General features: G+C 38.6%; 1 protein-coding gene across 7 annotated transcripts in view; it reads left to right on the top strand.

Moving 5' to 3' along the window:
• The window catches only part of col12a1b (collagen, type XII, alpha 1b), an 86182-nt gene that overhangs the window by 43250 nt on the left and 18012 nt on the right, over positions 1-24920 (top strand). For all 7 annotated transcript variants that reach the window (XM_049484770.1, XM_022684633.2, XM_022684629.2 and 4 more), the window contains 28 exons: positions 1768-1897; positions 2614-2753; positions 3120-3249; positions 3727-3866; positions 4129-4258; positions 4891-5030; positions 5217-5349; positions 5437-5576; positions 5822-5951; positions 6184-6323; positions 7617-7746; positions 8655-8797; positions 10291-10420; positions 11156-11298; positions 12854-12983; positions 13469-13588; positions 13919-14065; positions 14930-15046; positions 15939-16091; positions 16180-16254; positions 18481-18620; positions 18935-19058; positions 19285-19428; positions 20207-20371; positions 20805-20843; positions 21082-21220; positions 22505-22647; positions 23117-23226. In XM_049484770.1, the coding sequence (XP_049340727.1) occupies positions 1768-1897; positions 2614-2753; positions 3120-3249; positions 3727-3866; positions 4129-4258; positions 4891-5030; positions 5217-5349; positions 5437-5576; positions 5822-5951; positions 6184-6323; positions 7617-7746; positions 8655-8797; positions 10291-10420; positions 11156-11298; positions 12854-12983; positions 13469-13588; positions 13919-14065; positions 14930-15046; positions 15939-16091; positions 16180-16254; positions 18481-18620; positions 18935-19058; positions 19285-19428; positions 20207-20371; positions 20805-20843; positions 21082-21220; positions 22505-22647; positions 23117-23226 (3645 nt within the window). The remainder of the gene's footprint in view (positions 1-1767; positions 1898-2613; positions 2754-3119; positions 3250-3726; positions 3867-4128; positions 4259-4890; positions 5031-5216; positions 5350-5436; positions 5577-5821; positions 5952-6183; positions 6324-7616; positions 7747-8654; positions 8798-10290; positions 10421-11155; positions 11299-12853; positions 12984-13468; positions 13589-13918; positions 14066-14929; positions 15047-15938; positions 16092-16179; positions 16255-18480; positions 18621-18934; positions 19059-19284; positions 19429-20206; positions 20372-20804; positions 20844-21081; positions 21221-22504; positions 22648-23116; positions 23227-24920) is intronic.

The raw sequence follows: 24920 nt of genomic DNA, 5'->3' as shown, positions 1-24920 counted from the left end.
GGCCGGGCTGGAGAGCTGGAAGCCGGCCGGGCTATAGAGCTGGAAGCCGGCCGGGCTGGAGAGCTGGAAGCCGGCTGGGCTGAAGAGCGCGGTGGAGCTAGCAGGCTAGCTAGCTTAGCCGGAGCTTCAGAGAGCGGCGCTGCCGCCGGCGCTTTCTCGGGGAGCGGCGCGGCCACCGCTGAAGTCTCGGGGAGCGGATGAGCCGCGGGGGTCTCGGAGCGCGGAGCCTCAGCCGCGAGCTTCTCGGAGCGCGGATGAGCCGCGGGGGTCTTGGAGCACGGAGCCTCAGCCGTGAGCTTCTCGGAGCGCGGCGTTTCAGCCTCGAGCTTCACGGGGTGCAGTGATTCAGCCGCGGGCATCACGGGAGTCGAGACGGCCTTAGGAGCTTTGCGGCCGAGAGCCGGGTAGAGTACAGCCCCTGGGGGAAACGGCAATGGAGTACGGGCTGGTGCGGGGTAGAGCTCCTCCTCCTCCTCGGAGCTACTGGGCGCACATCCCAGGTAGTCCCACGGGCTGCGCGCCACTTGCCTCGGGTACTCATGGCTACTGCCAAACACGGGATGAGACCCGAGGCTCAACGCACCAACCCGTAGCGCCCCCCCAAGAAAATCCTCCCCAGTAAAGGGATCCTCTTCCTGCTGGCGGGACCCCTTAGAACGTCTACCCCGAGGCCTGTAGCGTCCTTTAGGCCTCGGGGATTCCAACGCCGGGGTCCCACATGGTGCATGGCGGATCGCCAACCTGGAGCCGGTCCACTTGTTTGCTGCATCCATTTTTTGGTCGATCCTTCTGTCAGGTGCGGGTGCAGGGAGGACTCGGAGGCGGACGCAAATGCAAACAAAAAGGGATTTATTAAAGAAAACAAATACAAAATACACAGGGAATAAACTGAAAACAGGACTGAGGAAACTGGGGAACACATAGAGCACTGACAGATGATAAAAATACATCAAGAGACATGAAACAAACCTGATAACGGACAGCAAACAAACTAACAAAGAACAAGGCAAGGATAAATCAAACTAAGAAACTCAGACTAAGAAACTAAGACTAGGATACATACGGGCAACAAGGATACCTACGGACTAAGGATGCAAGGATGCAAAAGATACAAAGGATACAAAAGACTCGACACTGAACATTCAAACAAAGGGGCTTAAATACAGGAGGAGAGTGAGAAACACCTGGGCTTGGATGACGAGGGGGCGGGGTTACAGACAGGACACAGGTGAGAACACTAATAGCTAGGGCAGGGCTGGGGCGGAGCTATGGTGGAGACAGGTACAAAAACAACAACACAAGCACATGGCTGGGAACAGGGGCAGGAGCACAAGAGACCAAACGAGGGAGAAACAGAAGACAGACATGGGCTAAGGTGTTACACTGGGTATCCAGATAGAGCCTGCAAGTTCCACCAATTCTGATATAACCTGTTTTAAATTATGTGAGACTTTTAAAAGAGGCATTTATGTACATGTATATGTATTATATACATTACTCAAGATTTAACTTTTACATTTATGGTATTTGGAAGCCATTGTTATCCAGAACAGCTAACAACTGTTACAAAGGTGGAAAAATAACGTGCAGTGTCATGGGACATTGATGCATTTAAAAAGCGTGATTAAGTCATTAAAAAGAGACTTCTTGGAGATGTTGAAATGTTGAATGGCTTTCTTCTTCCCAGAATATCAAAGTAGTCATACACTTTAAATTAAAAAGGAAATGCAAAGTCATCTTCACAATATTTTTCTTCTGTTTAAATAGGAACAAGTTCCTGGGACCACAACCAGCATTGTACTGAGGAACCTTCAGCCAAATACGGTGTACACCGTATCCTTGGTGCCAGTGTACCCAGCTACTGAGGGTAGACGCCAGTCTGAGAATGGAAAAACCTGTGAGTCAATCAGCTTTAGACACCATCTCAAGTTATAACTCAAGTCAGTTCTCCCACAGTAAACTAAAAGCATTTTCTGCATTAGCCAATAAAAGAAAAGAGACAGAAAAATGAGTAAATCAGGAAAAGCCACCGAACTGACTTCAACCCCTTAAATTTGGATCGCCCAGCTTGTGACCGCCCCTGCAGAGCCTAAAGCAGGAGCACTGGAGCTCACATGGCATTCATTCATAGTAGAGACCACCACAATGTTAATGAGGGAAAAAAAAAACGATGAAATAAGACCTTTAAATGTATCTGGTGTGTGTATGTTAAAATGTTTTAAGGAAGAAAAAAATAATTGTTTTTAGTAAATCCGCTAACTAATGACAATACTTCTCACACTTTATATTCATTAAAGTATATTTGGGTAAGATGGTTTGGATAAAACAGAATTTACACCAAGTATACATGGTTCTACTGTTATGATCTCCTGTTCCATGTAAATCAGACAGAATGATTTCTGATATCAGTACTTTACTAAAATGTGTCCTCCAGTTATATTACATCTCAAAAGATTTAAAATTTGTTGGAGTTTTTCTAGTCACAGTAGCTTATTTGGACATTATCCAATGTTCTTGAGTCACTTTACTCATAGATTCAGATCTTCTGTAGTTCTTATCTATGTTTCTAACATTAACCCTTCTTGTTCTTGTCATGTCACTGTTTGTTCTCAGTGCCTCTTGGTGGAGTGAGGAACCTCCGGCTCACTGATGCCACCTTCACCACTCTTACAGCTAGATGGGAGGCTGCTGATGGGAATGTTCAGGGATACAAAGTCATCTATGTTCCCACAGATGGGGGACCTGAACTCATGGTAAAATTTTATGTGAATGATTAATAGAAGAACTTGTTATTATGGAAAAGGTGTTTCTTCAGAGAGATAAAAAAGCTCACTGAGGTTTTATGACTCAAGAGGGTCAGATCAGAGCCTATCTTTCATGGAGTGGAATAAACAGCCTGAAATAGCATAGCGTGCAATCTCAAAATTTGCTTCAATATTAAATAATTTTTACTTGCCATTTAAGAAAAGGATCCTCAAAGCTTTGTGTTCTTTACCTGTCTAGAATTGTCATTTGAAGGTGGTGTGATGTAAAATTCTTAGAGGGAGTTTTTTCATTTCTAAATTTGACATTTTATGTCAGAAAAATTTTATTGTCTTGTGTCTTGTGTTCCTTCACAGGAACAAGTGTCTGAAAGTACTACAACTTTGGTGATGAAAAGCCTGAAGCCAGACACTTTCTACACGGTTACGGTGTTGCCAGTTTATGCTGAAGGAGATGGCCCACGACTTTCTGAGAAAGGGAAGACAAGTGAGTAGCCGGAGTCAATAAAAGCATTTATAATGTAGCAGTGTCAGCGGGGGTGAGGCAGTCATGGCTCAGTAGTTCTCTAAGGCACTCGGTTATTAATCAAACAATTGTGGGCTTGATATTTAGGTTTGCAAATCTGCCACTGCTGGGTCCTTGAGCAAGGCCCTTAACCCTCATTACTCACCAGGTGTGCCAGCAGCGGCTGCTCACCACTCCAGGCATGTGTGCACACTCTCCTGTGCATGTTTTCTCATTACTGTTAATCCAAATAATGTTTGGTAACTTTAAAGTTTGGTAGTGATAATGTTACACTAAAAATATAATTTGTACACTGCTGACCCCTAATAGCTATAAACTAATTATCATTTTCTCAAAATGTTACATAAAAACAAGCAAATGAATACAATAAGTTAGAATGTTTAATAAAGGCAACAGTATGCAGTTGAATCTAAAACTTTGGCATTTTTTTTTTTGCAGAACCTCTGGGTAGTGTAAGGAACCTGCGGGTTACAGATCCAACCATAAAAACTCTTAATGTTCGCTGGGACCCGGCTGAGGGCACTGTGAGAGAGTACATTGTCATCTACGCACCGGCAGCTGGTGGAGAACAAGATGTGGTGAGGAAGCCTAATAATGCCATTTGTATTTTTCTGTCAGAGAACAGGGTCAGAATCATTTCAAACATTTCACGTTTTTAGTCATCTGGGGTGTTAGGAAACTCTCTAACACAATAAATCTCTGTTCTTCAATCCTACTTTTGTGAAAATTCTTTTTTAAATATTTACTTAAAGCAACAACACGGCTCATTTGGGTTTCATTAACAAATAAATAAATAAAGCTGCGTCTCATTGTTTTTGTACCTCCACTGTGTGTGAACAGGAAGAAGTGTCTGGGACCACAACCAGCACCATACTTAAAAATCTGGAGCCTGATACAGAGTACACTGTCACTGTGGTGCCCGTTTACCATGAGATGGAAGGCAATCGTTTATCAGAAAACGGAAGGACAAGTAAGTCTTGGGTCTGCAAAGAGAGTTTGTTGATATGTCATAAGAACACAACTGTCTAAATGATATGTTTCTAGAACAATGACTTTTATTGGAGAAAGAAAAAAAATCATGAGAAACTAAATTAAATTGTTTTGATAGTAATTTCAAATTGCAAAAATGGTGATGTTTAAACACTGTACATGAGGAAGTGTCTTTTCATGTGTAAATAGGTAACATAGATCACACATAAAGATAATGTGCAAAAGAGCATTATGTCTTTAATCGTACATGCTGTGTGACTTTTTGTAGAGGTTACTAATTTCTGATTATCTGTTTTATAACTTGATATGTACTTTTGCTTACTCATTTTTGGCAACAGTCCTTCTGTGTCTGTTGATTGTGAGTTTTGAATATGAAAATATCAGTCATTAGTTTTTTTGTTACTTTAGTTTACTTCTTAATAAGGTATTTGTGATAGACAAATTATCTTAGACATTGTTATAATGTCTGCGTTGGATTGGCGGCCTGTACAGGGTGTATAATGCCTTTCACCTGATGCTGGCTGAGATACGCTTTAGCCCCCCCTTCATCCCTGACAGATATTGACAATGGTTGGATGGATGGAATATCATAATTGTTGTTCTTCTTATTAGAACCCCTGGGTGGAGTTCAGAATCTAAAGGTAACAGATCCAACTTCCAGCACCTTGACAGTACGCTGGGATCATGCTGATGGAAACCCTCGTAACTACAAGGTCTTTTACGTGCCACAGCCAGGAACAGAGGAGAAAATGGTACAACTTACATTCAGTTTTTTTGACTGTCCTGTCTGTTGTAAAGTAATTGCTTCCTTTAATCTTTCATATGTGGCCAATTTCAGACAAATTATGTTTTGAACTGAATGCTTCACTGCTTGTTAACGTTATTTTGAAAAAAAGGTTATTTGAAAAATAAAAGTCTTTATTTTTTTTTGTTTTCAGGAACAAGTTTCTGGCAGTACCACCACAACTATCTTACGTAATCTAAATCCCAACACTGTGTACAAAGTCTCATTGCTACCCATATATGAGAAAGATGTGGAGGGCAAACGTCAGTCTGAAAATGGGAAGACAAGTAAGTCTGATAATATTGGAACTCAGCTTGTACTAGAGATTTATAGGAGGTCTTTGTTAATTGTGGTTTGATCCACATATTTTCTAGAGCCCTTGGGGACGGTGAAGAACCTTCAAGTGACAGATCCGACTGTTAACTCTTTGAGGGTGCGCTGGGACGCAGCCGACGGAGATGTCCGCCAGTACAACGTATATTACGTTCCTGCTGCAGGAGGCACTGAGAGCATGGTACAGACACTAACTACAGGATGTTTCTAGTTCTAGTTTTAGAATAACCTGCAACAGTAAAAACAACAAAAAAATACAGTCTGAAAATAAAACTGTACAGCACCTGCAAAAATACTGTTACATAATTAGAAGTTTGAAGATCTCCATTCATGTTTTTTTTTTCCTTCTTTTTAATTGGTTTGAGTGAGACATCAGGTTATGCAGCTGTGACAAATTGTCATTTAATCGCTTAATCTTTTTTTCAGACTCAAGTGTCTGGAGTATCAACCAACACAATTTTGAGGAACCTGCAACCAGACACAGAGTACAAGGTCTCCGTGGTGCCAGTGTATCCAGACATGGAAGGAAAAAGACAGTCAGCGAATGGAAAGACAAGTCAGTACCAGTCAAAACAAATACATTAATAGTCCATTTTAAAATACCTGTACACTGGCCATCATATGTTTTGGAACAACCATAATAACCCATAATAAAATGAATCTTTCTGCTTTCTTTGATAGAGTGCAAAAATATATTAATGTGTCCCAAGCTTTTAATTGGCAATGATGGTTATATAGGATTTGAACCAGTGTTTTTGATTCCCTCTTTATTGTTTTCTTGTTGGCAGAGCCTTTGGGTGGGGTGAAGAACCTGCAGGTGACTGATCCAACCACTAGCTCACTGCGGGTGCGCTGGGAACCTGCTGAAGGAAATGTGCGCCAATACAGACTCTTCTACGTCCCTGCTTCCGGAGGGGCTGAAGACATGGTGAGATAGGAGTACAACTGTCTGCTTATATTAAGTTAATCATAACCCTGTGTGTTTGTGCTTGCACCTTTTAGTGTATTAATATGTTGTATATGAGTGTATAAGTGTCTGAAGTTTGTAGTCTAAAGTTTGTCTGAAGTTTGTCTTGTTCTATAGTCTATATTTGTTGGGGCTCTGTTGATCCAAATTAAGTACATTTTGTTTCTTATTCTTCACATTACGGTACTTAATGTGAATGTGTATTTTTTCAATAATTAAATAAAATAGTGCTATTAGTGTTATACTAGTGACATTCACAAGTGATGTCACAAAGCAGTTTTACAAAAACGTGAAAGCAGGGCGGCAGATCAGACAAAACATTGAAAATACAACACAGAAAAACTCCCTCAGAGCTGGAAAAGAAAGAAATAATGGGAATTACCAAGGCTTACATGTACCATGTACTGTCAAGGCTAGTATGTAAGGGGGGACCCATCCTCCTCTGGTCACACAACTTATAAATGCATGTTAAAAAGACATTATACATCCACATGAGACCACTTCAGTTTCTGAATCAGTTTCTCTAATTTTGCTATTTATAGGTATATGTTTGAGTAAAATAAACATTGTTGTTTCATTCTGTAAACTACAGACAACATTTCTCCCAAATTCCAAATAAAAATATTGTCATTTAGAGCATTTATTTGCAGAAAATGAGAAATGGCTGAAATAACAAAAAATGCAGAGCTTTCAGACCCCAAATAATGCAAAGAAAACAAGTTCATATTCATAAAGTTTTAAGAGTTCAGAAATCAATATTTGGTGGAATAACCCTGTTTTTAATCACAGTTTTCATGCGTCTTGGCATGTTCTCCTCCACCAGTCTTACACACTGCTTTTGGATAACTTTATGCCACTCCTGGTGCAAAAATTCAAGCAGTTCATCTTGGTGGATTGATGGCTTGTGATCATCCATCTTCCTCTTGATTATATTCCAGATGTTTTCAATTTGTATAAAATAAATAAAATAAAATAAACTCATCATTTTTAAGTAATCTATTATTTTCTTTCCAGAGCTGTATCTATAGTTGGAAAATGCCTAGTTAGTGAGCAACCAGTCTGAGTTAGCTGCTAGTCTGAGGCAGGTGGCAAATAATTGTGGTGATACATTTTATTCATGAGGAAATTATGAACACTAAAATCAAGTGAGTTAAGTGCATCACTTTTTTCACTGTACTTGGCTTTAATGGGAATGACAATAAAGCTTAACTAGACCTTGTTCTCTTATTCTGTCTTTCACTTGTACGTTGACAGGAGCAAGTGTCTGGGGGCACGACCAACACTATTCTGAGGAACCTCCTGTCAGATACAGTCTACACTGTAACTGTAGCTCCAGTGTATCCTGAGGGAGAGGGCCTCCGGCTTTCAGAGAAGGGAAAGACACGTGAGTATTCTAGGAGAAGCTCAAGTTCTTCTGTGTTATTTGCAGCTGTTTGTATCCTGATTAAGGAAATGAATCTCTTTTTGACTATGATGAGTATCCATGAGTATCCCCCAGACCTTGTTTGGTCTTATTTTTCTCTGGGATAGCATGCAGTGCTTACTGAGCAGATGGTCTATGCAGAAAACACTGATCTTCACTGGAGTGTAAAGGCTGTGAAGCTTATGGCATTAAATGACTCCCCAGTTCTCTGCACCGCCCTGCTGAGCTGTGCAAGAAGTAAAGGAAACTATGCATTTTTTGGGTTTCCCTCCTCAAGTCTGTTATTGCAATTACAGCCTGATGATTTATGACAATATATAATCTCCTGATGCTTGATACATCTCAGCAGCAATCAGGAAGGTTTTAATGCACTCAGTTTATGTTGTATAATACAATACGAACATTTGGCAGTCCTGTGGTATAGTAGCCTTAGATTTTATTTTGCCCTCATGCGTTACTGGAATGCATCCCAATGCGAGAGGCAACAGTAAGACAATTGTTCTAACAACAAGGTTTTGAGGGTTTAGAATTTCTCTGTTGAGCTATCAAATAAGAGACTACATCTGCTTCAGTTTTAAGGGTGTATTTAGTTTAATGTATTTAGAGTGATGCCCAAGTGCACCCCCACCTCTCTGTGTTTCCCAGCCTGTACACCATAAAAAACTGCTGTGCTTCTTTTCTGTGCTGCTTAGCTCAGCACTTATTCCTCAACTTTATAGAGCTACCTCCTCTTTAAAAGGAAACGGCACTGGATGCTAAACATCCAAATTTTATCCTTTAAATTCCTAGCTTGGAATGAGCATTTTTGTGGTTTCCCCCTTAATGACTGATTCCACATCCTGTTTCCTTTCTGTCGTTCTCTCCTGCAGTTCCTCGTACCCCACCCAGGAACATCCAGGTTTACAACCCCACCCCCAACAGCCTAAATGTGCGCTGGGAACCTGCCTCAGGCCAGGTGCAGCAGTACAAGGTTGTCTACGCGCCTCTTAGTGGAGTCCGACCATCTGAGTTTGTGAGTCTCAATGTCTGTCTTGTTTCCCCACTCATGCTTCAGTGCACATACACACAAAGCTTCAATCCAAACACCAGTGCTTTTTTTTTTTACTTGTCTCTACTCTTTGCTCTGTTCCATAGCTGTAATATAATCATGAGTAGGACACCCACATCCACCGCACGTACACCCGCTTGCTACACACACACACAAAGACAAGCAGTAGTGCACAAACCAAATGTTTCCTCTGTTAAGAAGTGCTGCGCTGTTACAATACCAATCTGCCAAAGTCACAGCACACCTGGCTCTTAAAGGGAATGTCAAGTGACACTAATTGGTTTATTTCACATTGTCTTTTGCAGAAGGCTTATTTTTGTGTCCTCACGCTACCAAATATATACTGACATGCCATAGATCAAGCTGCACGGTGCGTTTTTGTTGGCTTGCATATAGATTGCTAAAATAGGGCCTAGAATAATCTATATTGACAATGGCTCTTTAACAATCAATGAACAAATTTTGTCTCACTTCAACCAAATTATAAAAATATAGTGTTGCATTTTTAATATAAATCTTCCTTGTCCATGTCTCTTTTTCACAACAAATGCCTTTAAAATAACCCTGCTTCCCTTCATGCTCTTACATTGCCATTTTATTAGTTCCCCAGATGCCCAGCCATTGTGTAATTTTGGCCATTTAGCCTTTAACATAATGTACATGGGTTTGGGGAGATTAAGTAAAGATATATATATTACATATACATATATTATGTAAAGAATATTCTGTGAATTCTTTCAACTGGATTACAAATGCATGTCCCAGAGACATCTGCAAGAGATGTTGATGATCTTCCTACAGTCTGCTGTGAAATTTTGGGACTGGGTTTATTGGCCTTTTTCAATAAGAATCATAAGAATTGCATATTGATTCATGCGGTTCCTTAAATTAACCAAAAAAAGTGAATCACCTTGTTACAACAAGGGTAAGGCCAGTGGTCAGTGTTCTCTCCCAGACTGTTCTTATTGGGTTTTTAATCCTGATTCAGTTAGTTCAGTCACCCCATTCTGAAGCCAATACTGAGTTAAGGGCTGTCACTGGTCTAACTCACACCTGGGTTCGCTGTGATGTAATGATCCAAAGATAAACAGATACCCATCAGATTGTGTGAAAATCCTCCTGCGTTTTGACAGGTAAAAGACAAGATTCTGCACAGCCGTTTAACACAGGGAATGTGTTTAGACTTGCTCAGGAGATGGACCCTCAGTGCTTCAGGCAGTTACGCAGAAGAGAAAGTATTTATTTAGCATTTAACCCACGAGAGCTTTTGTTTGCATTACGTGTCTATTTGGAAATGTTATCTTGCTCCACTAATCTAAACAGGGGTTTAACAGTGAGGTCATTATGTATATTTGTGTTGCCAGATTAGTGAAGGCTACAGAACTGATTGAGTAAAATAGGACACACTTTTAAACCTACTCATCTGCATGTTCTCTGGATGATGATCGTCTACGCAGGTTTTGGTTCCAGGCAACATCAACAACGCATTTCTGGATCAGCTCATCCCTGACACGCCATACTCTGTGAATGTCTTGGCGGTTTATGCAGATGGAGAAGGACCACAAGTCAAAGGAAATGGAAAAACATGTGAGCTAAATCTTTACCATCACACCAGTTACACTGAATGTAAACACACTCACTAACACTTATGAGGACGTTCTGGAATGCATGAGAGCATTGTCACATCTGAAATCCTGTGTGTGCATCCCAGTTGCGGCTTGAACGAGTAACTTTTCCTATAAACAATTAATATATGAGCCATTCGAGCAAATGGGTGCCATTTGCTTGTTGTAACTTTTCCAAATTAAACTTATTTTTTTATCTTTTCTTATCTAATAAAACATGTATTTAACTATTTAAAACATGTGCTGGTCAAACTCATGCAGCTTTACTTATTTATTTTACAAGGTTTCTAACTAGAAGATTTTTACAAAACTCATGTGACATTTAAAAAAAATGTTTAAAAGCAAGTCCACTAACTCCTTTGAAGTTCTTTAAAGAACGTCTTTATTTTAAATAAATGGTTGACTGCATGTTCAAATAATTGATATTTATGACCAAAACATTATTCCTGTTACTAAAACTCAATCCTGTTACTGGCACTCATTCAAGGTTTAATTTGTTCAAATAGATTATATTATAATGTAGGCCAGCAGTATAATCCATATCACCCTCTACTTGTCTCATGTATCATAGGAATAGTATAGAGAGTTTATTTTTCTTTTAATAATGCATTCACTTTCATTCAACTTTGTTAACAGATAATTGACTCAGAATGTATAGTCTTGTATAGACAGTAAGCAATCTGACCATTTTTTTCAGTGCCACGGGCCGGACCTAGGAACATGCGTGTGTTTGATGCCACCACCAGTACTCTTAGTATCGGCTGGGACCACGCTGAAGGTCCTGTACAGCAGTACAAGATTGCTTATGCCCCATTGACTGGAGACCCCATCACTGAGTTTGTGAGTACAGGACATTTCATTTGTTTTCTTATTTGGAAATGAATGAAGAAGGGTTTATTATATAAACTGCCTGGTCGAAAAAAAAGTCCCTACCAAAAAATAGGTCACACACTCTAATATTTGTTTGGAGCGTCTTCAGCTTTGATTGCAGCACACATTCACTGTGGCACTGTTACAATAAACTTCTGCAAAGTCACAAGATTTATTTTAATCCAGTGTTGCATTAATTTTTCACCAAGATCTTGCAGCACTGATGATGGTAAAGTCTGACCACTGCACAAAGTCTTCTCCGGCACATCCCAAAGATTCTTAATAGAATTAAGGTCTGGACTCTGTGGGGAACAATCCATGTGTGAAAATGATGATCTCATGCTCCCTGAATCACTCTTTCACAATTCCAGCCCCATAAATCCTGACAATGTCATCTTGGAATATGAACGTATCATCAGTGAAGAAAAAATCCATTGATGGAATAACCTGGTCTATATTCAGTATATTCAGGTAGTCAGCTGACCTCATTCTTTCAGCACATACTGTTGCTGAACCCAGACCTGCAGACCAACTGCAGCATCAACCCAAGATCAATTTACTTACTTAAATCTAGGTGGCATTATTTAATTGGTCCAGGCTGTGTGTATTTATGTTGCCTGATGAAGGCTACAAACTGGCTAAATAAATTGGAACACACTTTTTAACATGCTCATTTTGATGTTTTCTGGTTTATGACATAAAAGTGATCAATGTTTGTATTTAGCTTACTTTTCAATTCTATTTATTTGGATGAAGTGCACTTAACAAATAATGATCATTTTACTAAATATAACACATTACTTGGATTACATTTTTAAAATATTATACTGCTAGTGCATTTGGTACATCAACTCATTCCACTAGTTCATTTGTTATACCAGATATGAGCAAGGAAACATTCGTACATTCAGCTCAGGACAACACCAGAACCAGGGATGGGAGCTGCTGCTTTTTTTTATCAGATAATGTTTTAGACTTTAGATAATGAAAACTTCATGCAGAGTGCTTTCAGAAAAAACATAGTCAGTTATGTATTTGTAAACTTTCACATGCATTTTTCAGATTAACATTAGCACATTATTACTGGATTAATGTTTATTTGTTCACTTGATCCATCTGCGCACTTCTATGCTAAAATGGCATTAATGTTACTGCAGTGGAAGTGTGAGAAGAGACCGTTCATTACTGGGCGATCAGACCAGCTGGAATTATGTCATACTTGTTCTGCCAGCACCTGTTCGAAGCTCCAGTTAAAAGGGGGATATTAACTGATTCATGTTCAAGTGACTGTTGAAGGAAATCGTTATTAGGGTTCAATCAGAAGTGCTCTGGTGACTCATGTCTTACTCTAATAGTTTCCACTTTTCCTTTTCAAGCTTTGAGCTTTGGAACTTGTGCAAGAAGGGTAGCATGCCACAAAGACCTGTTTTGAAGCATATGCATTATTTTATTATTCATTTTTATTATTATACCTAAAGTCAGTGAGTTAAAGGGAAATCCATACAACTGCTGATTCTATCTACAGACTGTTGTTCCTGGAAACAGAAACAATGCCATGCTCCAAAACCTGCTCCCTGAAACCCCCTACAACATCACAGTGCAGGCCATTTATGCGGACGGAGCAGGAGGCTCTCTAGCTGGAAATGGGAAAACACGTAAGTAGTGCATATTGAATAGAGCACTGTCTATATGTACTTCACTTCTCACCCACATCAGAGTTTTTCTGTTAATTTTGAATAGTTTATATCTGTGTATCTGCAGTTAATCAGTTTGTTTGTGTTCTATGAAAAGGTTTTGAAATCAGCTGGCAGAATAGAACCCACTTTTTGATTGCTAGCCCACAATCTGAGGTAGTTTTTGTTGTATATATTTTGGCAGTGTTCCTAGCAGTTAGGATGGGATTTGCTCCATGAGTAAACTGTTGAGCTTCCCACTACCCAGCTACATTAGCTAAGCCTCAGCAAAAATAAACCCCAAACTAAATGTGCATATTACTCATAATGGCAGGATAAACACATAGATGGGCATTCAGTAGCAGTCTCAGCAGAACCATGCCAACAAGGATTGCTTTAACCTTTGGAAGCAACTCTTTAGTGTGAGTTTGATGAGTAACTGGTATTGTGTAATTTACTGTCTACAGTTGGCCTTTTGGAGCCCAGAAATCTGCGTATTTCTGATGAATGGTACACCCGCTTCCGTGTGGCCTGGGACCCTGCTCCAGCTCCAGTGATGGGCTACAAACTGGTCTACCAGCCTACAGGTACGCACTGTTACTCACTGTCTCTATGCCAAAAATGTTTACTATAGGATTCATTAATCATACAGTATGCTGATTCAAATGCGTGTTATATAATATAATATATATAATATAATATATAATATAATATATAATTCTGAACAATTAAAATAATCAGCCAAATATTTCATGGTATTAGTAAAGGAAAAACTTTTATTTTCTGTATTCAACTTTATGTTAAAACTGTAATTCAGGTGACATCAAATAACCATACATGCACTATAATTATGCCTCATTTTAAACTATTAACATATTTATTTGTTATTAACAACATTGTTGACATTTGTTTCTCAGATACAGATGAGTCCTTGGAGGTGTTTGTTGGGGACGTTACCTCCTACACTCTTCACAACCTGCTCCCTGGAACGACATATGATGTGAAAGTGTTTGCTCAGTACGATGCTGGTCTTAGTAAAGCGCTAATGGGACAGGGAACAACATGTAAGTTTTTTATTTTTACTCTCATAGGTTACATTATGGTTTATTATTTAGATTTATCTGTCTTTTATAAGTCTTTCTGTTTATTTACCTTGTACTGTATAAGTAAGTGCATTGACCCTGTTTCTACGTGGTTTCTTTATGTGACATGTATCCAGATTGTATTCTGATAGGTTTTTTGCTAAATGCAATTGCAATTGGAAGCCATATGTGTCTCCAGTTAGGCAGACTGAAATCTGAATGCTGTGTGGGATGAAATAATACAATTCACAGGTTGAACAGCAATTATTTCTGGTGCTTCTGTTGTACTGGAAGGAATTTGGGGTCTTGAGGAGATGAATTTGTTTTACACTGCTATAGTGTGGCACAAATACCTCTCAGACCACCTGCTGAAGTGGTTTGAGTGGATCAGTTTTAAAAGTAGCATTTTTCATGTAGATTTGCCTTATCTAGACACAGTTCTGATTTTCAAGACACAAAGTGACTCAGTGTAAACGGGATCTATTACATTTGTGTGCAATGTACAATTGGAAACACCAACAGTTAGAATTTAATTTAAGAAGAATTAAGAAAAAACCCAATCAAGATTTTTTTGCAATTAAAACAACAGAGGTTTATAGCAAGAGCTATAGAGCAATTGCATTTATCATCCTGAAAAAAACAATGGGGCAGCTGTTCCAATATTACACTAATGTCAATCAAATGCGAGATTTGAGATTTACTTATACGTCACTTTGGATTAATAATTGTAGAAGATAATTTTTCAGGGTAGCATAGATAATGATCAGCATATGAATTTCCTGTTCATGTTTGTGGAGTGATTGTACCCAGTCCCTGACTGTTTCTATTGTTTCCTTTTTTCTTCAGTATACCTCAATGTGACCAACCTGGAATCGTACGATGTTGGCCATGACAAATTCTGCATCAAGTGGACGCCTCACAGAGCTGCTACTTCCTACAGGATTAAACTGAACCCTCTCGATCGTGAGTCAGATTAATCCTACATGAAAAGTTCATTTACCTCCTCCTTCTCCTTTGTTTGTCTAAATAGCTGAAGTTGTTTTTGGTCATTGCTATAGAAACTAGAGCAGACTTCATTCTGTTTGCTGCATCGTTCATTAGTCTTGAGGGATGACAACATGTCAGTGACTCTGAGCAAGTCTAGACTGATTGTTTATCTTGAGCGTTTTTGTCCGCTTATGTTCTAACCGGATGTATAACAAAGAATGCAAGTGACCACCAGCTTTTTAACTAATCTGGATGAATCTTTGATTGCTTCTTTTTTTCTTTTTACATCCATCTGGTTTATATTCACACATAGATTAAGTGTAGCTGTTAAAGACAGGATGTTGGAGCATCTATAAGTGTTCATGGTAGTTATTAGCTTGTTAGCCAGTGCCCCTTTTGCCAAGTTTCTAAGAAGTAAACAATGTGCTAGCAGTTTCACCGAGACACAGAAACATGCCAAGAGGACTTTGAGAAGGAGGAAATTAGTTTACCACAGAGGTCTTGGATTAATAATGAAAGAACAAGGCCCAAGTCTCAATCAGCTGTTGTTTGGCATTTCATGCCATTTCATTGCAGGAGTTACAAAAATAATCCACAAGAAAGGTTTAGGATGTCCTTGGCTTCAGAAAACATATGGCATCAGAAGTTGTTCGGCACAGCATTAGGCCATATTCAGATATAATCCTGTGTGTTGCCTGTGTTGAATCTAGAAATATGCAATACTCTGGCAGGTGATGGATGCTTGTTATTTGCATTAAGTGGTGTAAATTATTTGGTATTGATTTTCACTATTGGTCCAAAAATGCTGTTCTATGCAGTATGCTCTATAATCAGTGCATCACAGTTTTTATTCAATATTCTCTTGCAGCGGCAGCCAAAGGACAGCAGGAGATCACCATCACGGCAGCTCAGAGTCACTACTGCTTTGATGGCCTAAGTCCAGACTCACTGTACAATGCCACTGTGTTTGTACAGACTCCGAACCTTGAAGGACCTGGAGTCAGCACTAAAGAACGCACATGTAAGAAATATATTGGTTTTTTTTCCAGCAATAACATATACATTCTGGTTAAGTTATCTGGTAATCTAACTGGCTATATCTCTCACAGTGGTCAAACCAACACCTGTGCCAACCCTGCCCCCAACTCCTCCACCTCCACCCACCATTCCTCCTGGCTGGGCAGGTAAGTGCTTTCTAAAATGTGTAAAATCCCAAAAATCTCAGGCTCTTCTGAATAACATCACAGTAAAGTATTTGGAGAGGGGGGGGGATTAACCTGAGCATAATATGTGAAGGGAAGTGGTGTTACCTACTCAGATACCATAAATCTAAACCAACATCTGTAGCCTGACACAGGTCCATATTTTCTTGTATTTAAAGTGACAAAAACATTAATTATATAACCCCTGTTCTGTAGAAGCTCCATGTTTACCCAGATCAAAGATATTGCCCTTCATTAGAAGGTATCATGACAGACTGTAAATCTGAGGGAAAATGTGTTAAAATGGTAAAAACGTGTAAAAGAAAAAAACAAAAAAAAAAAGAATTCGCTCTAATAATATCCACGTGTTTGGATGTTCCATTGCGTACTGCTGGATCAATTGTGAGGAAGTTGGATCTGCATCAAATAAACCAGCCACTTTCTAGACATGTGAGGGAAGTTACAGAGATCAGTAATCACTATTGAGTTTAGAGAGAGACTAGATTAAAGGTGCAACATCCCAAAAAATTCTGCATGAAACTGGCCTGTATGGGATGATAGACAGCTTGGAGATCCAGAAAGTCCAGAGTTTTTTTCCAGAAAGCACCAGTGTGACCCAGCTTAAACATGGCAAAATATTTTATTGTTGGTTGAGAAAAGAGAAAGGAGCTTTTGCCAAAATTCTACATTTTGCCTCTGGTGTATACCAGTGCCATACCAGGTTCTCCACTGTGTTGGGCAGATGGGGTGGAATGACTTGAGAAGTTGAACCCTTTCTTTTCTTCTGCTGCTACATAAGGGTTCTAAATCTGAGCAGACTTTTAAAGTGTCTTCTGTCAGTCCAGTCAAATATTTCTGTTTATAAGTATTCCTAAATGGGGCTATGTAAAAGATTGCTGTAATTTAGTTTAATAAAGTGCATGATGCAGTTTTCTTTTTATTAAAGTGCTTGAAAAACACTTTAAGAGTGCTTTTGTGCTTAAAATTCCTAGTGGATTCTTATGGGCCTGCCTCTATTTGACTGCAATCTTGATATATTTTCTGCAGTGGTCTGAATATACCATATGTTGAGTTGGAACACGGTCAGTTCCAGCTGTTCTGTGGCCAATGTAGATAAATGCAATTTAAGCAAAGGTAATCAAATGTTCATCCAGATGCCGTGCTTGACTCAGAGTCACTGTTTGGATGTGTTATACTTTGACAGACAGCAAATCAATCACTTTAATTAGACCCTGGATCTAGCCGACCTCATGCCCTGCACATTTCTGTGGTTTTCTGCTATAACACACCACTATCAGCTCTGGAAGGGCTTGTTAATTTGATAATTAGCTGGATCAGGTGTGTTAGTAGCAGGGTAAACACTAACATTTGGAGGCTGGGAATCACTGGAATAGATAGTCTTTTAATATATAGTCAGAGTGATTGACAGTGAATTGATTACTATAAGTGACCTGGATATTTAAAGTGTCTGTAGGGAGTGTTTATCTACAAGTCTGGAAAAACACAGAGTTAAAGGATCTTGGACAAATATCAGGTAAAATCAGTATCGATTTATTTGCCCTGTACAGCAGTTCCAGTCCAATAAAAGTAGAAAAGTAGAACTCCAAGCTTTTTCACAAGAGCTGAATGAATGCCAGCTCTACTCTGGACTCTCTTCACATTCATTTTCTTTACTAAATCAGAATCATTCCAGCATTTAGCCATGTGCTATGGACCACGTCTGTTTCCTTTTTACATACGACCGCAGATCCAGTTCAGGTGCTGAGTGAGACAAGAGAAGCGCTGTGTCCTTGGAAGATCACAGTTTCAAACCACTGAAAATCCGTCTTTCTTTCTGGAGAGTGTGCATGGGAAACTGCAGATGCTGAGCTGCTCCACAATACAACATTATCTTAAAACGTTGCCAAGCTTCTCTTTGATTGAAAAAAGCCATTAAATTCAGCTCATTCTCTACCCTTCTGGTCACCAAATGTTTCCCTCGCGTTTGTTTATTTTCGCAGGAAAGTGTGATCAATTAAAGCAGTAATTGCAACGTATAGGTTCATTATGTCAGTGGTTTTGTTTGTGTAATTCTGAAGGTCTTTTTTCCCCCCTGCAACTTTTGTTGACTGGCTGACTCTAATTAGAAGCCCATGCTTTGCGCTGGTCTTCATGAGGACGCCTGAGGGGGAAGTCATGGCACTCAAATCTGTTGTTTTTCTGCTGTAGTCTGCAAAGGTGCCAAGGCAGATGTGGTGTTCCTCATTGATGGATCGTGGAGTATTGGTGAAGATAGCTTCCACAAAGTGCTAAAGTTCGTCTTCAGTATCATGGGAGCCTTTGATGTTATCGGGCCATCAGGAATGCAGGTATGGACTTGGTGAATTTAATATGAAGTCTTCAACTTGAAACAATGCAATGCATTCTTTCCCAAGCTCAATCAGGAATGTGTCAGCATGAAAGCCCTTTGCTCTTGTTTTTAATGATCCCTCTGTGTCTAGAGTTATTACTGTTCTGCAGTACAGTTTAAATGTTATTACATAATTAGTCAATTAATAAACCATTAATTACAATTGGAAAATGAGTAACACAGGTTAATAATAAAGTGCAGCTTGCTCAGTTTTATACGTTTGCATTGATGGTGTCTAATCTTCTCCTTGTGATCTTGTGATCGGGGAAACAGGTGTCTTTCGTGCAGTACAGTGATGATGCCAAGACAGAGTACAAGCTCAACACTTACAATGACAAGGGCACTGCGCTGGCAGCCACACAACTCATCAACTACAAAGGAGGAAACACAAAAACAGGTGTTCTATCCCCCAACATCCATCAAGTCACACTTTATCTGCATGTACTGCATGTTTTTTTTTTCAGCATAAATTTCTGCTGGTACTGAATGACTTGTAATGCTACATAAGAAGTAAATGTTGGATAATGCACATCAAAATCAAAATGCTTTTTAAATTTTGATTGGTGACAATTTTTTTTTTTTTTACTAGCTACTAATTGTCTGTTTCTGACTTTGATATCCAGGCATTGCTCTGAAACATGTACACGAAAAGGTGTTTGCTTCAGACAATGGAATGAGGAGGAATGTCCCTAAGGTTGTGGTTGCAGTTACTGATGGACGCTCTCAGGATGAAGTGAAGAAAAATGCTGCCAAGCTGCAGCATGCTGGTAGGGTCTTTTTACTGTTTTATAACATAATGGCTTAGTTTTTTTAAGTACAAAGATGTATGCTCAAAATGTCCTCTTCATTTTAATCAAAGATCTTTCAAAAACACATACCAGGGTTTGTACGATCATGAAAAACCTGTTATGGAATTTGAAAATAGAAATTTCCAAGAAAGTTTTGGAAAAGCCATCAGTTTATCGATGGAGAAAATCTATTTTGAACAAATCAACAGCTCAGAGTTAATTCAGTAACTTAGTCCTACACAATGAAGCTCTCAGGATCTGACACACATTTTATTATTAAAGATTGTGTGTCAGCATTTTATAAGATTCATTTTAGACCTATTATACTCAGTTTTGATTATAGCTTTAGTTGATTTGTAGTTGTATTGTCCATGTCTGTACTGGAGTTTTAAAAATCATATAGTCATGGAAACTTATTGGTTAAAACGTGTATGAACCCTGATATACACAATTGTTAAACTCAAGAATGCAGAACTATAAGAAAAATTGATTTTTAGATTTTTTTTTTTTATTTTAAGATTTGATTTGAGACAGTTTGTTTTTGCTTTGGTCCATGTTTTGTGGTCCAAGTTTAGTGAGGATTTTTTATGTGACATGTATAAATTAAAAAATAATTTGTGGGCCCTTTCATTCCCACTTATTCTAAAACATGTAACACAGACATGAATGTGAGCCTTAAAGCCTGGAAGATTGAGTGACAAAGATCTGAGTGTAAAGTTGATCTGAGTTGAGAGTTTAATCCATCTTCCCTTTTTAGGTTACAGTGTGTTTGTGGTCGGCGTGGCTGATGTGGACTATGCTGAACTCCAGGACATTGGAAGCAAGCCAAGTGAACGACACATCTTTGTTGTGGATGATTTTGATGCCTTTGCCACGATACAAGAGAATCTGGTCACCTTCATCTGTGAGACTGCATCATCCTGTGAGTGGAGATAACACTGTCTGTTACTTATCCCAAATATATTGGATTGAGCACCTTCATATAAGAGACCCCAGTTTCACTGCTTCACAGCTCAATGCTCGAGGACTTTATTTCACTTTAGCTCATATCTGACATTAAGAATGGAGGCATTAGGTTCATGTTTATCTACTCCAGAGAGTCCTATTCTATTTTTCAGTACTACTTTAAGACACTACTTTACAGAAATTATGTGTGAGCATTTATACATCTGTGTCAGCAGAAAAGAGCTAATTACATTCTTCAGAAGGGGTGTCTACATACATTTGTATATATAGTGATTTTAACATATAAAATCAAAACTTTAATCATACCTCAGCGTTAGAAATGAAATAATATGTGCATTGTTTCACATTAAGCATTTGTTATAATGTATAATATTTTTTTCTTTTTACAGCTTGTCCTTTGATCTTCGTGAATGGCTTTACATCGCCAGGTAAATATGATTCATTTTCTGGTTATCTGTTTATCTCCCTCCACTTAAGTAAATAAGAAGTTCTATCTGCAAGCTTAAGGTCAACACAAAACATTAACTCTAATTGAGAAATTATTATTTTTTCATATATATACACCAACATTGCTGAGATTGAACTGAGAATTAAATCTATATTTTATTTATAGATAATATGTAGTGAACAGTTTATAAAAATTGAGATCTTCATGTATCCTCTCAGGTTTCAGAATGCTGGAGGCTTTCAATCTGACTGAAAAGATGTACGCTTCTACCAAGGGAGTGTCCATGGAGCCAGGTTCCTTCAACAGCTACACAGCCTACAGGCTTCACAAAGACGCATTCCTCAGTCAACCTTCAGTGTGAGTCTTGTGGACCTGCTGTCCTTTAATTGATTTGTCTATAGGTTCCCCTGCATTTAAAGAAGGGATTAATGAAAAATCATTAGTTTGTTGTTTTTTTCCAATTTTAAATGGTTAAAATTCAATATTTGTGTAATATATATTTAAATAGTGAAGAAACATTTATTTACCGGTATGTTCTCAATTAATATACTAGTAAGACTAGGGCTTAAATAGATATTTGCCTTTTATATCTCTCTTTCTGTAAGACTTCTGTCTATGATTTATTGATGTGATTTGTTTGCATTGTGATACCACACATTTTTTTAATTTTGATGCATAGTTATATATATATATATATATATATATATATATATATATATATATATATATATATACCCCTACAGCCAAAACAGGCTGGGTGTTTATTGTTTTGGTTATGGACTGAACGTAATGGTTATATATACTTCTATATATAAACCTCACCACTGAGAATTGTGCAGTGAACACCTGCTTTCTTAAATAATCCTAGATTATGTAAGCTTAAATTGATATGCTTCTCTGGTTTGGCAGTGTATGGTATGTTTTCTAGAATATATATATATATATATATATTGTTTTTTATGGCATTAGCTGAATATGCAATTATTGTACCTGCTGGATAATAATCCCAAATTTAAATGATGGATAGCACTCAAAGGAATTGCAGACAGATTAAAGCAATTATAGACACAAATATGATTTGTTGTTTTTTATGATGAGGCACCAGCAATTGGTAATTGGTTTTGCTTCTGTAAATATAATTTGTTGTGAAAAGTATGCAATTAAAGAGTTATGGAGTCAGGCTTTTTGAGTTTTGCTACTTTGGTCTGACATGATGCATCTTGCCCTGTCTTTCTTAACCAGACAGTCAGACCCCGCTGTCATCTAGACTGGTTCAGTGGATTTACAGCATGCTGTTAAGTCAAGTGCCTAGAGCTATCCTGACAGGACATGACATTTGTAAAAGAATATGACCTGCCCTGGAGCTCTGTTTTCCTTAAAGACTGGAGTTTTGGACCTCTGTTCAGCCACATGTTCCAAAAAGCATTATAATCCATTCAGTAATCTTTTTACCATACAAACTACAACATCATTTATATCCGGTTACACTGACATGCCAGGTTTGATTTCAAACCCCCCAATGGGAACCTGTGAAGAGCGTGCCATTATTCTACTCCAAAAAAGGCTTGGGGCTCAATAGGATATCAGCAGGTATTTATGTACTATGGTCCACAAAAACTAACTAATTTTTGAATTTTACAGAGACATCCATCCTGATGGTCTGCCTGCAGCTTACACCATCATCTTGATGTTCCGACTTCTCCCTGACTCACCAAAACAGGCCTTTGACATCTGGCAGGTCTCAGACAAGAACCACAAACCTGAGGTTGGCGTCACCATTGATCGTAAGTCTGAACATCATTTCATAAACTTAGTAGCCCTGATGAGTGGAAATGCTTGAAGACGTTAATCCAAAGGGTGTAGAGATAACAATGTCTAGTTACCGTTGTTTTTCAATAATCTTTAAATGTAATTATTTATATAAATAAAGGTTACATTTACATTTTTAAAGGAAAAAAAAAATACAATAAATAAAACTCAATACAGACTTCAGTAAAGTCTGTCCTTATGTCTATTGTCCCACTTAGAAAGTAACCTTGAGCTAACTTGCCTCCTGTAAGTCTAGTCTTAGCCCCTGGTGTTCTGAATGTAGTTAGTATTTGTTGTGTGGAGTTTCATGGCTGTTTCGACTGATAAGTGTGTTTGTGCTGGTTCTGGTTTAAGAATCTTTGCGTGACAATGAGTCTAATAAGGACCTGGAGGCCTATCTGACACTCTCTCTCTCTCTCTCTCTCTCTCACTCTCTCTGTGCAGCCTCCAGCCAGACTGTAGCATTTTATAACAAGGACACGCGGGGAGAGATACAGAAGGCCACATTTGACAATCATCAAGTGAAGAAAATCTTCCATGGAAGCTTCCACAAGGTAAACACACTGCTGTGTGTTTTTACTCTATAGGCCCTATGGGACCCTGTGATTTGGTACATAAAGTAATGCCTTGGCAGGTCGGGGTGTGGCACATCAATCAAAAGAATTTTCCAGTTGTACCTATTGGCATTCAGTGACCTGCGGATGTATGCGGTTTTGAAATAGCGGACATTCCAGATGGTATTATTACAGGTGATTCAAAGTAATGTCTGTTCTTTAGCAGATGTCTGTCCTTTAGTGGAAGCTGTGTTACCTGATGTGTTATTTAAAGGAGTCAGATGCTGCCATAAAGGGAATTTTGGATAACTCCGTCTCAAGGTCATTTAGTCATAAGGGAAATGAATAGTGCTGTGTGCCACTGATATGATTTAGTATCAGTATTTTCCAAGTATATCATGGTATCAGGGCAACATTGATTGCACTAATTTATTATAATAATATTATTATTGTAAGTTTCTATGTCAGTCATGCTGACCATTGATGTCTCATAAACTTGCAGTAGCTTGTTAGCTGCATACAGTCAACACACCCCTTAAACAACAAATAAATTGTAGTTATCATTGCAATCTAAAAATGTATTATATATCAAAGCATTAAGCTAAAAATGGCAGTAGCAGAAGATGATATATTGTTGAGCATAGCAGTTACACATGGAACTGTTCATATTGGATTTGTCTCTGAAATGCATGACTCAACTGCAAAACAAGAACTACAAGCCTGAAGGAGGTTTTAGTCACATATGTATGACTTCTGTGAATGAATGAGTTTGAACTTACAAGTACAACAACATCATGAACACATAGTAAGGATATGTAGCTGCATTCCAGAGGTTTGTTGAATTGGCCTGTGGCTTTTTGGAAAGGCTACAGGCCTGCAACTGTCCAATTGTTCAGCAACTGTCCACACTTTAAGTGACTCTTGGCTGCTGATGTTCTGAAGCATTGATTTTTATTCATGGATCCAAGCAAATGTGTGTGATTTCTGAATAAGGCAAAATTCTTATCTGGTTTTTAAGTAAACCTAATCTCAACCATACTGGTAAAGGACAATGGGGTATAAACAGAGAATGTTATTTGGATGTTTTCTGCTAGTAAATGTCTCATTGCTAGATTTATATAAATTGATGCACTATATAAAAATTTGAGCTTCATAGAAGAGTTTTATGGAAGGTTCAGTGTCTGGAGTGCATATGGTCAGTGCTCTGGAAGTTTCTTAGTCTGTTCATGTCATTTATATTTTGCGTAAGGTGTGGAATATGTTAAGCTTTATGTGGATGCTGTAGAATAGAGAGTGTCTCTGAGAATCTCTCTAAGATGTAAAGTCAAGGACTCAACATCTCATCTTTAGGAACAAAATGTCTGAAAGTAACGATAGTCAAAAGCAATTTATAACAGTGAATCTCCTGTCCCAGTAGAGTAACTGGGAGTAATGCTGAGAACTAGTGAGGTCTCATTTTCACAAGAATCTATAAGTGTGTCTGGGGAGGCTGTTAAAAACATGATGAAGTTGTTCTCTGGCGTAAGGGCTGGAAAATGTTGCTGCATTAGCCATTAAACAATTACATCGGAAATCTAGAGAAATGCTAGGCAAGGATGTGGAGTAGAAGTGTTTTTCAGCATCTCTCTTTCTCTGTCCGTCTCTCTCCATTGATCATCCCTCAGCTTAATGTCGATCTCTCTCTCTGGACTGCA

This window comes from Astyanax mexicanus, chromosome 1, assembly GCF_023375975.1.
Source record: "Astyanax mexicanus isolate ESR-SI-001 chromosome 1, AstMex3_surface, whole genome shotgun sequence".
Classification (NCBI taxonomy): domain Eukaryota; kingdom Metazoa; phylum Chordata; class Actinopteri; order Characiformes; family Acestrorhamphidae; genus Astyanax; species Astyanax mexicanus.
Note: the sequence above shows the minus strand (reverse complement) of the source record. Positions and strands in the feature narration are given on the sequence as shown.